We start from the raw sequence: 16,708 nt of genomic DNA, 5'->3' as shown, positions 1-16,708 counted from the left end.
ACGGATACTCTTATTATCTGGCAACCCGCTGGCCCTCAGACGGCCGATCCTCCATCCTGGCACTTACCTTCATCCTGGTAACTCGCAAGTCCCCGGACCAAAAACAGGAAGTAAGTAGCCAAATCAAAAGTAAAATTCACTTTCTGTTCGGTAGTCGGAGCCGGGGGGAACGCAGAGAAAGATCACAGTGACAAAAATCGAGAATAAAGAGCCAAGAACATCGACAAACCGCACAGACGCCATAAGCTTCACCTTGTCGACGAACATGGCGCCGCAGAGTTTTCGTCTTTCATTTAGCTCGTGCGCTTACTGTATGCTAATGGTTAGCATAACAGCTTCACACTGTCTGTCTCCTGAAAGCACCATTTAATACAACCACAGTACTGCTTCTGTGTATTTAAACTAGAATGCCTTGAACTGTAAAGTCGGTGACACAAAAGATTTTTGGATCTCATGTTTCACGAAGTCACGTATCATCTCTGCGTTGAATCCCACTGTTATCGGCAGCGTTTCAAGTAGCGGTGTACGGAACGCTACGCCAAACTCAATTTAAAAACCTTCAAATTCTACATATTCTCGTCGAATGCTGAACAATAACTACGTTTCTCATTTTAATTTGAAGTCAAACTTTAAAAACCGGTCCAGCCTACATTTCGGCATAGACAGTGTCCAACAGGCACATTACTTTTTTGATAAATTATAGCCAGTCATCCTCCTGTCTGGGTTGGCTAGTCTGCAAAAGTCTGATTCCGCCAGAAAACACTAGATGGCTGTAGCGAGATGGTTAACCCCTAAACAAAGTTATACTGAAATAACTTCTTTATGTTTCACTTCTCACCAGAGTTTAGTGATGCTTGTATACCAAACGTGGCACCTCACGCCAAACTCAATTTAAAATTCGATTCATTTTCCAATCATGTTGAATTCCAAACATTAAACACATCACTGAATTTAATTTGAAGTTAAACCTGTTAAAAGTGATCCGGCTTACAATTTGGCTGAAACATACATACAGAAAATTACTCTGCAACAATGTTGTTAATCTATTAATAATTTTATTATTTGTTTTAACTTTTTTTTTTTATTTAGTTTCCTCAACAGTTATACAATATGCATTTTTCTGTATCTGTTTTCTTTCTTTATCTGGATAGGCCAGTGCCAGCTGATAATTTATCAGGCCCTATATTTATTGTGTATCCCTCATAATTTTTTGCTGTTTTCTGATATTTTACTGACAAAACAATTAATTGAGAAAATAATCTGTTCATTAATCCATACTGAAATAATCATTAGTTGCAAATTAAAAAGTGTTAAAAAAAAAAAAAAAACAGTGTAAGCAGGGTCGTGAACTGAACATGAAATACTGTAGTTCAGGTAAATCTGATGTCGCTTCTGCTTTACTGTCACACTGTGTATCAATTTTGCGGTGAGAATTAAACGAGCTTCCCTTCCTGATATTTATAACCTGTTATCGTCATGAAGACTGCATTAATACTGTAACACAAACCTGTGGTGATGAGATGACGATCAGTGTGTTTTATTGATCGGCAGGTGAACGATGAGTTCGGCAGCAGAGGATGAGGAGGCTGCAGCGTTAGAAACCGTCAAATCTGTCACTCTCACTCAGGACAGTGATGGAAGCATCATCCTGCACTGTCCTCCCAACGGTGAGTAGACACACACACACACACACACACACACACACACACACACACTCTCTGTGTTTTTCTTCCTGACTTTTATTTCCTTTTTGGTCTGATACAATATGTATTAATTACAAACTGACTATTGATCAAACATAATTGAAGTGTTTAATGTGGAGCTGCAGCCAATAATTGATCGACAGACAATTAACAGGAATTATTCTGATCACTGAATTATTGTTTTAAGTCATTTTTCAAACAAAATAAGTGAAAAATTCTCTTTCTGGCTCTAAATTTTGCTGTTTTTGTCTGATGAGTTAGCAAACTGGGGCGGCAACTAACGATTCTGTTCATTCTTGTTTAATCTGTCGATTATTTTAAATTTAAAAACACAAAGATCTTCAGTGTAACGTGATATAAAACAGAGAAAAAGCAGGAAATCTCCATGTTTGAGAGGCTGAAAACAGAATTTTCTGGAGTTTGTTTCTTGAAAGTTTAGTTTAATCTTTCAACCTCTAAATTATAACCAAATTATCGCTGTTATCTTTGACTTTGATCAACATTTTTCACCATTTTTTAGACATTTATTGACCAACAATTAATCAAATAATTGAGAAAATAATGGAGAGATTAATCAATAAAGAATGACTAATTGTTGTAGGTCTGTAGTAAACTAAATATCTTTGTATTTTTTGACTGTTAATTGGACAAGACGAGACATTTTAAGATGTCATGTTGAGCTGCAGGAAGATGTGATTTTCCTCACATTTTAGAAACCAAAGAATCCATGAGAACAGGACAAATGTTGACTGTGTGTGTTTCTGTGTGTAGACGAAGACTCTGAGCCCCTTCAGAAGAAGCTGCGTCTCTCTACAGACGAACAGGAAGATTCAGACACGCCTCAGTTCTCTGTGGTCACATTACCGAGTGAGAACACACACTCTTTATATTTGTATCACTGACTGAATGTTTAACCCGACATCCAACCAAGAAGTCGACCAGTGCAGCTGAATGTTGTGTTTTACATGTTAAATAAAGTTTAGGATATTTCAGAATATTTGTTTTTCTTGTTGGGCTGAAGCCACTGATCAGTTTCTTTATTATTATTAAAAAAACAAAACACAGTGAAGTTTTTGTTGTTGGTTTATTATATTTTATTTGCAGTATATTTATAGTCTCAGTTGTATTTTTTGATGCATCAGTTTTTATTTTACTCCATCACAATAGTTCTTGTAGCTGCAGCTTTCGTATATCTCCCCATCACCTGGAATGAAATTTGATAAATAAATAAAGTTTGGCTTGTTTGCTTAAGAAAAACAAGATTTTCTGCTTTGGAGCTGTAACTGTTTTTTCCTGTCTTTCTGTCTCTTTTTCTTCTCGTCAGTGTCGGAGAACGATGAAGGCTTCGAGGTGACGATGACGGCTACAGCAGACGCTGATCTCTCCGAGGAGGGAGTCGCTCAGATTCAGGTTCTTTTCTCCTGCTTCTCTTCTGCTTCTTCTTCTCTTCCTGCGTCCTAAAAGAGCCAGCCCTTCCTTTTGAATTTTTTTCAACAGTGAATCTTATCCACACGTTACATTTATCATGGACTGTTGGGAGTTTGTCCTCACCTCTGTCGCCTTGGTTCTTGCTCAGAGGTCAGAGACCACAGACGTCCTGAAGTTAGGACTGACATGCTTTATTTTTAGGAGTTTCCTGTAACTCTGCCAGTCAGGAGTCTACTTTTAACCTCAATGTTTTTTGAATATGGTCTCAGATGTCTTCCTCTAACATGTGACCCAGTGAGACGAACCAAACCTCATTCAAAAAATGTGATAGTTAAACTGGAAACAGAGACTGTTTTGTATTTTTGGTTTTCTTTAGATGATTATTAATTGTTGTTGGTTAATTTAAACATTTGGACTAATTGTTTGTAGTTTATACAGTAGTAGATTGATCAGTTAGTTGTCAACTATTGAATTTATCCCCAACTGTATTGATTATCAATTTGAGTAATAAAGAGAAGAAAGAGTCAAAATTCTGTGATTCCAGCCTCTCAAGTGTGATTTTTTTTTTCTGTTTTCTTTGCTCCTTGGTCTAAAGATGTCGTTCTGTGTGTGTTTGTAGATTCTGCAGGAGGATGAGGACTCGCTCTCACCCAATCAGAAAGCAGAGGTGTCTCCCGTCAGTCAGGCCTGGTTCACTACCAAAGAAGACAAAGACACACTGGCTAACAAAGGTACAGATCATCTCTGCATGTTTTCAGGTCATGAAACATCTGCAGCTTTAGTTACGGTTTATAATCTTCTAAAAAGGTGCAAGATATGAATCTCAGTCCACAAAAGAAATAAAGTGCAGAACTCTTCGTTTTGAAGATGAAAATACCAACTTACTTAACTTGCATAAAAAACAGCAGATGTTTGCATATTTTTTCCAACTTTTGGCACATTTTGCTTTCTAGAAATAATTGTTTAGAGATGCAAAAAACTTTTGCAAAACTTTATTTATCATTTCTTCTCCTTCAGGTCATAAGTGGAAACAGGGCATGTGGTCTAAAGAGGAGATCGACATCCTGATGAGCAACATCGATCGATATGTGAAGGTACGTTAACTTTCTTTTTTTAATTTATGTTTATTTCTGTCTTTACTGTATCTGAAGACGTCTGCTGTACGTGTGTGTGTTTCAGGGCCGAGGCATCGAGGACCCGGCAGAGATCATTTTTGAGATGTCCAAAGAGGAGAGGAAAGATTTTTATCGCTCGGTGGCTTTGGGTTTAAACAGGCCGCTGTTCGCCGTCTACAGACGAGTCCTACGTATGTACGACAACAGAAACCACGTTGGAAAGTGAGTTTACGAGAAGACAACAAAAAACACATCACAACTTTCTCATTTTCTCAGCTTAATTAGTAATTTGTTTTTTGTTTTTTCCCCTCAGGTACACTCCTGACGAGATAGAGAAGTTAAAAGCGTGAGTAAAGCCTCTGCACGTCTCCTTGTTACATTAAAGTTGTTTTTAGCATGTTGTTAATATGTTTGTTTCCAGGCTGAGGGAGAAACACGGGAACGACTGGGCGACTATCGGAGCAGCTCTGGGTCGCAGCGCCTCGTCTGTCAAAGACCGCTGCAGACTGATGAAGGACACGTGTAACACAGGTACAGAACATCAAACTGTCTCAGACTTTGGGAAATTACTTCCTTTTGTTTGCTTTCATCCAGCACAGAGATCAGACAGTTCTGGATTTGTAGGAAGTTGTTTTTATTTACTTTGACAGAGCTAGGCTAACAGTTTCCCCCTGCTTCCAGTCTTTGTGCTAAGCTAAGCTAACAAATCCTGGCTATAATTTCTCTATAAGCTTTTATTTTTCATGTAAAATTCTCTTTGTAAAACAGGTAAATGGAGTGAGGAGGAGGAGCGGCGCCTCGCTGAGGTCGTGTACGAGATGGCGGGCGTGACGCCGGGGTCGGCGGTCACAGGGGGCGTTTCCTGGGCGACAGTGGCTGATCAGGTTCGCACGCGCTCAGAGAAACAGTGTCGGTCGAAGTGGTTGAACTACCTGAACTGGAAACACAGTGGAGGGACGGAGTGGATGAAGGAGGACGACCTCAACCTCATACGCAGGTGTGTGTGTGTGTGTGTGTGTGTACTAGCATGAATAAATCCACATTATAAACTACTGTACATGAATCTTTTACGGCGTGTTTCAGGATCTCGGAGCTGGAGGTGGAGGATGAGAATGAGATCAAGTGGGAGGATCTCGCAGGCGGGTGGAGCAGCGTCCGATCGCCTCAGTGGCTGCGATCCAAGTGGTGGAGCATCAAGAGACAAGTAGCCAATCACAAGGAGATCCCCTTCAGCGGTACACACACACACACACACAGAAATGAGATTTTAATGTTTTGTCATGAGCATTAAATCTAAGAGCGCCGACAAAAATATGGTGTCACTCGTTGTTATGAACCTACAAAGAATCATCGGGTGAATTTAAAGCTCCCTTCAGCTTTATGGAGCTTCATAGTGAGTTTCAGCTCTTTGATTGGCTGTTTGACTGCAACTTTTTTCCCTCTTCTTTCAGCTTGGTTTTCAAAGAAAAAGCCACAATAACTCACTGTAAACTACCTGCTCAGCAGTAGACAGATATGACTGTTGACACTCAAACGTGTGTGTACGTGTGTGTCCTCAGTCCTCCTGAAGGGTCTCCAGGAGCTGATGGCGTCCTCGCAGACATCGTCATCCGGACCAGGAAGTCCCTCCTCCTCCTCGCTCCAGATCCGACTCACCCGATTAGAGGAGAGCGGCGGCAGCCCTGCCCCCAGCTCTGTGGCGGCGCTGCAGATCCCCGTACAGATCCCGCTGCAGATCACACACCTGGGTGAGACTCACCTCAAACATCTGTGCGCTCTGAAGCTTGTGTTTCGTAGATTTAATGTTAAAATGTTGTTGACGCTGATGATAAAGATTTCAGCCACACTGCAGATGTTCTTTGTGCGTCAGAAGCTCCAGCTGTGTGTCTGACTGATCTTTGCCCTCATGTTTGATTGATTCCTGACAGTGAATCTCTTTGTGTTTCTCTGTAAGCTTCAGATTCTTCAGCAGCAGCCAGCGACAGTGAAACCATCACCCTGAACACTGGAGCCCTGCAGACCTTCGAGATCCTGCCTGTAAGAACAACACAGTCACACTGGATAAATACACAGCTGGAATTGTGCAGCAGTATTCAGACTTTCTAAATTTGACAAGACTCCTTAGATAGACTTTTACTGAGGCTTTTGGATGGAAATCCTCTTATTTATAGCCATAAGCCCGTTTCAAAGGATATCTATATTCATTATCATTGAAGTCCAAACTTCTTTATGCAGTTTATTCCATATAAATTTGGTTTTATTAATAATATTCGTTTGTTATAATGAGATAACCCCCACAGATGTAAGTCTCTCTTGAGGCACCTTGGCTTATCTCTTGCCTTGCAGCTTGGTAGCTCTGTTTTCATGTACTCTATGTTGATAGCCCAGGATTTATGTAGAATTAGGGGTAAAGAATCCCACTTTCTTTGTGTAAGATTGTAGTTTCTTTATTCCTGAATGATGCTTTAAGTTTCCCCAAAGAAAACCTGAATATCAAAATCTCTGACGTAGGATTCAGGGATATAAGAAAGAGCAGGAGTGCAGTCTGGACCTGCTCTAAATGAAAAGTACCCTGAGATAAGTTCTGTTATGGTTTGGCATTATACAAAGAAAAGCGAAAAAAAAAAAAAAAAAGATATTAATAGAGAAATTTCCTCATCTTGTTTTTCTGTCTCAGTCCTTCCACCTGCAGCCCACCGGCACCCCAGGAACCTACTACCTCCAGACGACGTCCAATCAGGGCCTGCCGCTCAGCCTCTCCGCCAGTCAGGGTCTTCCGCTCAGCTTAGCCAATAACAGCACGGTTACCCTGACGACAGGCTCCTCGCCCTCATCACATGAACACATCATCCTTCACAGCCTGTCGGTCAGTTCTGATCAGGTGTTTGTTTGTTTACAGTCCGGCTCTGTTTGTTTGTACAGCTGCTGACACTGAGGTGTGTGTGTGTGTGTGTGTGTGCATGTGTGTGTGTGTGTGTGTGTGTGTGTGTGTGTGCGCACGTGTGTGTGTATGTGTTTTCAGACGGATGGCCTCTGCTCCAGCGACGGCGTCATCATCCAGACAGTCACCTCTGACCCCGCCTCCTCAGACCCTCTCAGCCAATCACAGCTGGTTGTGGAGACAGAGGGGCAGAGCCAGGACGACCGCCTCGAAGCCACGAGTCTCCTGGAGGGTTCAGAGAACGTCGTCACGGAAACTCAGGAGCCAATAACAGACAGCTTCACTGACAAGGTATAAACATGGAAACATGAACCTTCAGCAGGGATGTTTTTTACTGCAAATTATAAATACTGAGTATTCATGTTTCAGCATCCTACATAAAACAGCTGCAAATATTGTAACATGCTTTTAATTTGAATGGCATTTACTTTTAATTTGAAAAAGCACAAAAGTAGGAGTGTTGTTCTTTTTTAATCCAAATGACTTAAATGTTACTGTGTCCTGATGTAAAACGTAAACTTTTAATTTGTAAAAGTATGAACGTCAAGATTATAAATTTTATAAATTAATTTGTTATTAATTTACATGTTCCTACAGCCTACGTAATACTGCTGCACAATTAACATGCTTTTAATTTGAAAAGCATGTTGCATAATCTTAATTTGTATGGCGCCTGCTTTTAATTTGAAAGCACATGCTTTTAACCTGAAAAGGTTGGGATGTTACTGACTAGAGACTGTCTAAGTCCCAGTCCATTATTTACATCTTCTTACATCCTACATAATACAGCTGCACAGTACACATGCTTTTAATTTGAAGAGTTAATTGTTAATCCAAATGATAAATATTGAATATTTAAGTCCCAGTTCATTATTTACATGTTCCTTTATCCTGTGTAAAACAGCTGCACAATATACATGATTTTATTTTGAAAAAAGCATGTCACGTGCTTTTAATTTGAAACAGTACATGCTTTTCTTTGATAAAAGTAAATTACACATAAAATGAAAAAGGCACACCACGTTTTTAATTTGAAATAGCAGGTTTTTAATTTGAAAAGCAGGACTTGTAACGTGTCTTAATATTCTTCTGTCCTGGTGTGTGTGTGTGATGAGGTGGACAAAATAATAGAAACATCTGTGAATATGATGCAGTCTGATACAACGACACCAAACCTTCAATAATAAAGTAGAATCATCACTTTTCTGACAGTGACAACTAAAACAGAAAATGTGTAATCTCTGTAAAAGTAGACTTGATGTCAGTATCATCTATGATCATGTTAATGATGATCAAAGTGTTTGTGTTTGTCAGGAGCTGAGTTCCTCCTCTGTTGATGGTCCAGTGGTGCATTCTGGGATAACACCTGGCAGCGCCGTGCTGATTGTGTCTCCTCCCAACATCAGCAGCACACTGACAGGTACGTGTAATTTACTTTTCAGAGCAGTTTGTTAGAGTTTTAATTCTCGCAAAAATATTTTAAGATTTTCCACCACAGATGTGTCTCATCGTCTTCTGTCTGCCTCCTCAGATCCGATCTTGGAGAACCAGGAAGGCTCCGACTGAACTGGACTTCCATCACTGCATGAAGTGAGTAAAGGATGAACTACACGAAGAGGCTGCTTCCTTTCTCTTTTCTTCTTCTGTGGTGGGCGGGTGAACACCCAGCGGCTGCACACGACACCAGCTGTCAGCTCAGACTCCTCTCCCGTTTTAAACCAGAGGGCTGCACCACGAAGTCAGATTAATGTTACAGAGGTACGTTGAGCCTGAAGTCAGAGGTCTTAATGTCACGAAGGTGGTTCTCTTTTCACCTGGCGAGATCGCCATGGCAAAACAAATTGTCAAATATATATATTGAAGAGCCAAATCTGATTCAACGGAAATAATTCTTAGTCAGGGACGACTTTAAAATTAACTTTAGAGCTGCAAATAATCGATTATTAACCTATTTTAATAACTGATTAATCATTTTGAGTAATTTTTTACCAACAAAAGTCCAAATTCTCTGATTTCAGCTTCTTAAATGTGAATATTTTCTGGTTTCTTTACTCCTCTCTGACAGTAAACTGAATATATTTGAGCTGTGGACAAAACATGGCTGTTTTATGTGAACACACACAGAGCCTGGAGAAGGAAACCTGAGAATTAATAACCACCGTTATGACACCTTTTATCTCTGACTGAATTAACTGGCTCAACTAAACCTAAAACCCCAAAGAAAGCCTGGATATGTTGATCTTCCTTCGCAGTGCAGCCCTGTGGTGACGACCAGCTGCTCTCTGCTCAGACTGCTCTCCGTTTTTTTAAAACCAGGAAACAGACTTTGTTATAAATGAAACAGACTTTTTGAGTCTGTATTTAAAGCTTCAGACTGAACCCCTGGATGAAATGTGAAACCCGACCACTGTCACACACGTCCTGCAGCACCAAAGAGACTCTAAAGGCTGCGATGGACATGAACTGACCCTCCTCTTATTATAAAAAAAACACATTCATACATGTAAATATAATTATGTAAACATGAAGAGGACGTTTTGTCATGGATCATGTCATTATAAAAATAAACTATTTCAGTTTGTCACTTTAAACGATGACGAGGCTGTGGAAACTCATTTCTGACACTTTGATAAAACAAAATTAGGGATGCATGATATGATTTTTTTTTTTGGTCGACCCTGAAAATATAATCAATAATTTCACATTTTTGTATTTTAAAACAAGTTCATATAACCTGTAGTTTATGCACAACTAATAAAAAATAAGGAAAAAGAAAAAAGATAAATGAGAAAACATGAGCAACTTGCTTTTTCAAGGTGTAGTTTTTTTAATGACCACAGGGAGGCAGTGTTGTCATATTTATTTCTACACAAAGTAACATTAAACTGGATGATAATCAGATTTAAAAAGGATTGTTATTGTCAAGATTCACTGGATTAAAAACTAATGTTGAGCCATCAAATTTAAATACACACTTAATTATAAATGTCAGCAGTTTTTCTCTTAATTCACCTAAAGTCAAAGTAGTAAAAACAGAGAGAAATAAATGTTAATGTACAAATACTTCTTGAACTAGTTTAAATAATTCCCATCAGATTATTTTATCATCTGCTCAGGCAAATAGTTTTCAGCTGTGAAACTTCTTCTGCAGCAACACGAGAAACTGAAATGAAGCTCTTTAAACTTAAGTTTAGTTTTTACTCTAATGTGATCCAGTAGCAAACATTTTTTTTTATCTTTTAGCTAGCTAGCAAATAATGTAATCTCTTAAAACCAATATAACACAGCTAGCAAATGTTTTGTTTTTCTTTTAGCTAACTAGCAAACAATGTAACTGTTTTTACTTTTTAGCTAACTAGCAGACGGCATAATTAAAAAAAAAGTCAGCTAGCTAGCAAACAATGTAATACTTTAAAACCAATAACACTTTTTAAAAATGTTTTAGCTAGCTAGCAGATAATGTAATGTTTTTTTTTTTCTTTGCTAACCAGCAAACAATGTAACTTTTCAGCTAGCTGGCAAACAAAACTTTCTAACAAAATAATAACAATAATAAATAGCTAGCAAAGAATATAAGATTTTCTTTGAAGCAGTTATGACATGAAACAGAATTATTTTGTGAAACAACATTTAATATCAAACAGTACAAAAGTATAAAAAACACAAACTTTTATTTGGCAAAAATAAGTTTGAGGGCAAAAATGTGCAGAAGGCCTCTGAGTTTAAGAAGGAGTGAGGCGTTCAATGACCTCTGACCTCTTGTTAAAAGAAGAGTCACACCTGTTGTTGTGTTATTGGAGCTGCTGTGAACATGATACACGTGTGTGTGTGCGTCGTACATAAATATGTACCATAGTGTGTACAGATACTGTATGAGCTGAGGGTTCAGTGGTTCCACCTCACAGATGAAAGTCACAGGTTTGATTCCCAGACACCAGTTTTTTATTTAAACTAACGGTTCCCAGCTGTTTATTGGCTTGTGATGCTTTAAAGGAGGAACCAAACTGCCAAAATTAAAAAAAAGAAAAAAAAAACTAAATAAAAAATTAAATAAATCATTAAGAAATTGTTAGACATATAAATGCGCCAAAAATAAAATTAAAATAAATGTATATATTAATTAAATGATAAAATGTGACCAAACTATTTGGTTTTAATTTTTTAATGTTCACATTTAATTTTCCATTTTAATCATTAATGTATCTATACATTTTACCATGAATATGTATTTATTGAACATTAGTTTCCCTTTGCATTTCCCTATTATATATTTCTCCCAACTTATTTATTTTTGTATTTTCTTTTTACATTTCTTTAAGTATTTCTGCTTCATTAGTCAGATGAGAAGTCTGTCATTATGACTAATTTAATAAATAAAATGGAAAATTTGAAGGTGGAAAAAATGGTAAAGTAGATACATTTATTTATCATACAAAAGTTAATAAATACAGAAGCAAAATAATTTGTTACATATTATATAAAAGAGTCAGTAATAATACGTTATTAAATGCACCAAAAAATAAACGCAGGTATAAAATAATTCATAAAAATGTGACATAAATTAATACTTCTATTTCACATCTGTATTTATTTACCTTTGTATTAATTCACCTGTTTATTAACTTTCCCATTGAATTGTCCAGTTATCAATTAATTAATTTCTGTATTATTTTCCCTTTGAATTTTCCCACTACTTATTATTTATTCCCAATCTTACACAATAATTTTATTTTGTTTTTACATTTCTTAATGCATTTCTTCATCATTATGCAAATGAAATGATTCATGCCTACGTTTCTTTAAATATTATTTTGGTGCATTTAATGGTATATTAAGTAATTTATTGAGTCATTTATTTATTTTTGATTTTGGCAGTTTTGATCCTCCACAGTAGTAAAATTTAAAAATATATACTGATAGTGCAACTGTTAATGTTCCCTGTCTAATGTCTAATCATGCTCAAAGTTTTAGACCTACACTTCCCATAATGCTTTGGGCATGTAAACAGGAAGTATATATGAAATTGCCATGGAGTCTGTTAGCTAATTAGCTGTGGGCTATAACTCGAGTCTGATTATTTTGCCTGTATATGTTTAATTTTGGCAAAGTGGCACCGTTAGCCACCACCATTAGCTGTTAGCGCTTCCTGTTTACAGTGAAACCATGACTGTACAGATAAATACCACTGGATTCATTTTATACTGAAGAAAACTTAAAAACATGATAATTCTCAGGGAAGTTCTGCAGATCTAAGCGGCATTATATTTTTGTCTGATTTCTCAGTGAAAAAGAGAAGAAATTTGCTCCATGTTGGGAACTGCTGGATTAAAATGTGCTGTGAGAATGAATCTGAAATGAGCAGAGAGGATAAACGTCTGTATGAAACCGTCCGTTGGATCCTCTGGGGTTGTAAATCAAACGCACCCCAGTGAGCTCAGATAGATGATGAATGTGTGGCGTCACCAGCAGGATCGCTTCATTTCACAGCTCGTGTCGTTATAATTTTAACACTCCACTACTGTAATGTCCTTAAATATTACCCCTGTCTAAAAACAGCAGTCGGTCCCAGCGAGCGCTGCTTTTAAAGTGCTCCTCCTCACATATAAAATTACACGGTCCAGCAGCTCCACCACATTTAATGAACCTTCACGTGCTGTAACATCTCAGCAGGGAAAGATAAAATCCTGCAGGCGGCACAGCTTCTTCCTCCTGTGATCCCTTTAAATACAATCCAGATTCAAACCCTGTTTATTCCTGTGAGAGTGCATTAAATTATATTTATATTCTCTACAGTGCAGGAAAGTGTCAGAGTGTAGTTGCACTTTGTTTGCATTATTGTCACAACTTTTTGTTGTAACTCTCCTGAGGTTTCTCTGTGTCTTTTCTCTTCAATCTTAACTTTTTCTTACAGAGCTCTTCTCTGGATGGAGACGGATTGGTATTGAAGGAAATTTGACACAACTTCTCTCTAGAAATACAAAGTCAGCACATTTTTTCACACTTTAACTGTTGCAACCTGCAAATTCACCTGCAGAGGTGATGTAAAGCTGTGCAAACTTTTTGGGTCAAGTGTGTGAGGGAGAGACTAAACTGGTTGGACACACCTCGCCAAATATGAGAAATATACTCTTCCAGGTGTTCCAGCTGTTCGCTAAATGCTAATGTAACAGCAGCTTTAGTAACGCTCTTGTAAGTAACTGCAACTTCAGTGCTGCTAATGTGACGGTAGCTTTAATTATGCTAACATAACATACCCGTGGCATTAGTAACGCTAACGTAACAGCAGCTTTAGTAACGCTAACATAAAAGCAGCTTTGGAAACGCTAACAGAACGTAATTGCAACTGTAGTAACGCTAATGTAACTGCATCTTTAGTAACGCTAACGTAACAGCAGGTTTATTTTTATGGAAAAGTTCTGCAGCAAATATTAAACTCACATGACTGATAAGCTGTTTCCTCATGGCTCTATAACACATCCATAAGGTTCTCCGTGCAGATATGATGGAACCTTCCTCACACTGATACATGAAACTAACAGAAATGTCTGATTTTCATCCTGTTTTTTTTCTGTTTCAGGTTCAACCATTGACATAAATAAAGATGGACAACGTGTCTCCACTTTCTCCAACTATACAAAAATGAGGCCAAAATACCCCTGATAAGAGTGCTGCCATCTTGTGCTGGTGACGTTGGCTAACATCACTAGCTAACACATTTAACTTCAAAGAATATTGTCCTTTTTTTCAGTTCTCTGTGGACTTAAGTTTGGTTGCTAACATTACTAGCTAGCTAATCTAAGTTTAGAAATTATTGTACTTTACAAAATCAGTTCCTCAATGATTTAAAAGTAACATTACAGCGCCTAAATGATGGTTTTGTTTACTGAAATGAAACAAACATCTGGGTGATACGAACTTCTTAAAATGACCAAAACCATCTGCGGGAAAAATAATTTCATGTGTATTTTTTTGTTTAAGTTTGGCCAGTGTCCCATTTGCTAACATTGAGGGGGTGGGTTTTATGAGTTGCAACCAGCCACCAGGGGGCGAAGGAGATTTTGGCTTCAGTTTTGGGTAGCTGTTTTTTTTGTCCATCTTTCTATATGTCAGCAGGTTCGACTGACACTCTTAGAACGTTTTCTGACAAGAGAACTGGCGCCGCCTTCTGTGTAACACCAGTATTCAGTTGTGATGTCTGAATGGAAACAACTCCATTCTGTTCAAGTGTCCCAGTTAACCACAATTATGTCAAAATGTCTCATGTCACTATGTCTCAAAGCCTCCAGCACTAATTATTTTGCGAAGACATGGATGTGAAGTCCACGCCACGCTGTGACCAGAGCTTCACTCTCCTTCCTGTTTCACCCTTTTGCCCTCAAATTAGAGTTTTTCGGTGGAGAGCTGGTGCCGAGCGGTGAACCCAAACTCCAGGCTTCAAAAAGTCTCTGGTGGACTACATGTTACTGTTCTTTCTTTGTATCCGTGCAGATTGATAGTTCAAGCTCTGCGACCGCCACACTGTGCCGCCTCAGTCAATCAGAGAACGTAGCGCCGCCGCAAGGCTGAGCCCCACGCACAGCCCTGTCCATGTGGGCCTGGTGACGACTCCGCCCCCCTCCAGGTATAATGTGTGGTTACAGGAAGGGGTGGTGTTTGGTTGGGTGAGGTTAACCGGGGTGCGGCTAGTAGTCATGGGGATGCGCCGTAACAGGAAGTCGTGTTTCATGGCGGAGTAGCTGTCAGGGCCGTATGGGATGTTGAGTGTCTCCGTCAAAACCTCGTGACCCGGGTACATCACCTGTCAGTCACAGAGATCAGAGACAATCAGAGTTAATTAGAAAAATAAAAATACAGGGAGAAAACAAATAAATGTTGTTCTTTTTATTAAGATAATATGAGTAACAAATCTGCAAACTGTTCTGTTTTATTTATGGTTCATCATTATTTATTATTTCGTCTTTTCTTGATTGAGTCTAAATGTTTGACTCTTTGCTCTTACAAAAAATAAGAAAGGAATTTTTTTTGAATATTACAGAAAAATAGCTGATGACACTCTGAAGTCAAAGTAATTGCTCCTTTCTATGTCATTCATTCATTTATTTAGGGATTTCTTCTGAAATCTGTTATGAACTATTATTTATTACTATCATTTAATTTTAATGTTATTGTATATATGTCTATAGGTCCTCTCTGTGCATGTGTATGTATAAAAAATTTAAACAGAGTGAAAAATGTTATTTCCCCTCAGGGTTTAATAAAGTATGCCTTTTTTCTTCTTTTTTGTTGTATTCTTCTTATTTACTCTCCTGTTGTGTCTTTTTTGTTTCTGCAGAGTCTGTTGACATGGCAGCGAAGCGTCACAACTAGATTTAGCTACTGCTGACAAAACAATTGCAAAATTGTTGGTATATCAAAATGTAATTTTTTCATTAATAGATAAGAGCAAAAGAAAAATCAGTTCAGTAGATTTTTGTTCCAGCTAAGGCTAGCCTGTTGCTATCTTACTAGCAAGCTGTTACTTGATGTAACTAACTAGATAGCTTTCAAGTTGTCTTGGAAATTTAATACACTGTTAAACAGAAATTACACAGATACAGGCTAATAGTTTTATATGATAAAATGTGTTACAAAAAAGAGTTTTGACCAAATATGTGATTATGTGTTGTAGCTTTGTTCTACCACTAGAGGTCAGTGTTCAACTGTGTTGTTTACTGTGAAACTGTAGTTTCCAGGCAGCAGCAGTCTGTAGTATTCTCCATGTTTGTCAGTTCTGAACGGACACATGTTGCTGCGACCTTTGACCTCCACCACGGCATTCTGGACCGGCACTCCGGAGCCATCAAACACACGACCTTTGACCCCTGAACACACAAACACACACACACAAATTCCATCAAATACCAGAGGGGACACAGACAGGTAAGGACAGGTAAGTGCATGGAGACAGAGATGTAAACATGGGTGGACAGGCAGACAGGTACGTACCCAGGTGGACCTGCTGGATGTAGGACAGCAGCGCCTTCCTGTTCTCCATCCACAGAGCAGGAAGTTGTTTGACTGGAGGAAACTTGCAGCATGAAACTTCCAGAGTCAACTCCAAACACTGAGCCCACACGTAGTTATAGTCCTGCATCCCACCTGCATGCACGCGTGCACACACACACACACACACACTTTTTCATTAACATTAAACTGCTTTAACTTATAATTTTAGTCTTAGACTTAAAATAAAATGTAAAATGTCTGTAATCATAAAAAGTCTTCTGATACAAGGTTATTCAGCATATAAATATCACTTAAATAAATACTGGATAACCCTGATATGGTTATAAAAACTTTATGTCATGACACAAACTAGAAGTTGACTGAAATTGAATTAAGCTGAAGTATCATTTAGTTATTCAGGTATGTCTTTGCCTGTAAGGCACTATAAAGGGCAGAAACGTCCCTGTGTACAGCTTCAGTGTGCAGTAGTTCCCTCAGGTAAAGTGTCTGTCTGTCAGTTATCTGATCAGGTTGCA

The 16,708-nt window shown here is 38.3% G+C and overlaps 2 protein-coding genes across 9 annotated transcripts in view; one reads left to right on the top strand and one right to left on the bottom strand.

Moving 5' to 3' along the window:
* Positions 1 to 26: 26 nt before the first annotated feature.
* Positions 27 to 14,794, top strand: dmtf1 (cyclin D binding myb-like transcription factor 1). Of its 8 annotated transcripts, none has more exons than XR_014768949.1 (18): positions 118 to 322; positions 1,552 to 1,667; positions 2,475 to 2,570; positions 3,028 to 3,113; positions 3,751 to 3,862; positions 4,149 to 4,225; positions 4,311 to 4,468; positions 4,560 to 4,592; positions 4,668 to 4,777; positions 5,015 to 5,243; positions 5,330 to 5,481; positions 5,806 to 5,994; positions 6,201 to 6,283; positions 6,924 to 7,112; positions 7,269 to 7,478; positions 8,502 to 8,607; positions 8,719 to 8,945; positions 14,676 to 14,694. XR_014768949.1 is itself a non-coding variant. In XM_084710526.1 (18 exons), the coding sequence occupies exons 2-17, from the start codon at positions 1,559 to 1,561 to the stop codon at positions 8,751 to 8,753; spliced, it is 1,974 nt and encodes a 657-aa protein (XP_084566652.1). In that variant the 5' UTR covers positions 118 to 322; positions 1,552 to 1,558; the 3' UTR covers positions 8,754 to 8,777; positions 14,676 to 14,794. The 8 variants fall into 8 exon arrangements, 5 of the variants coding, with proteins under 5 accessions (XP_084566648.1, XP_084566652.1, XP_084566651.1 ...); XR_014768948.1 differs by lacking the exon at positions 14,676 to 14,694 and adding an exon at positions 13,765 to 14,217; XM_084710526.1 differs by having other exon boundaries at positions 8,719 to 8,777; positions 14,676 to 14,794.
* Positions 14,329 to 16,708, bottom strand: part of cpm (carboxypeptidase M) — a 51,648-nt gene continuing 49,268 nt past the window's right edge. Inside the window, exons 8-10 of the mRNA XM_084710528.1 lie at positions 16,173 to 16,325; positions 15,900 to 16,048; positions 14,329 to 14,985 (exon numbers count right to left, since the gene is read on the bottom strand). Of these exons, the coding sequence (XP_084566654.1) occupies positions 14,716 to 14,985; positions 15,900 to 16,048; positions 16,173 to 16,325 (572 nt within the window). The 3' untranslated portion in view covers positions 14,329 to 14,715. The remainder of the gene's footprint in view (positions 14,986 to 15,899; positions 16,049 to 16,172; positions 16,326 to 16,708) is intronic.

Source organism: Lutjanus erythropterus, chromosome 22, assembly GCF_056507025.1.
Source record: "Lutjanus erythropterus isolate fLutEry1 chromosome 22, fLutEry1.hap2, whole genome shotgun sequence".
Classification (NCBI taxonomy): Eukaryota; Metazoa; Chordata; class Actinopteri; order Lutjaniformes; family Lutjanidae; genus Lutjanus; species Lutjanus erythropterus.
The sequence above is the reverse complement of the archived record's forward strand: the minus strand, read 5'-3'. Positions and strand labels throughout refer to the sequence as shown.

Excerpts from the sequence above, each read along its gene's own strand:
- dmtf1 (XM_084710526.1), top strand. The coding sequence starts at position 1,559 with ATGAGTTCGGCAGCAGAGGATGAGGAGGCTGCAGCGTTAGAAACCGTC. Across the intron at positions 5,244-5,329 it reads GACCTCAACCTCATACGCAG|GATCTCGGAGCTGGAGGTGG; the intron begins GTGTGTGTGTGT and ends GGCGTGTTTCAG. Across the intron at positions 5,995-6,200 it reads GCTGCAGATCACACACCTGG|CTTCAGATTCTTCAGCAGCA; the intron begins GTGAGACTCACC and ends TTTCTCTGTAAG.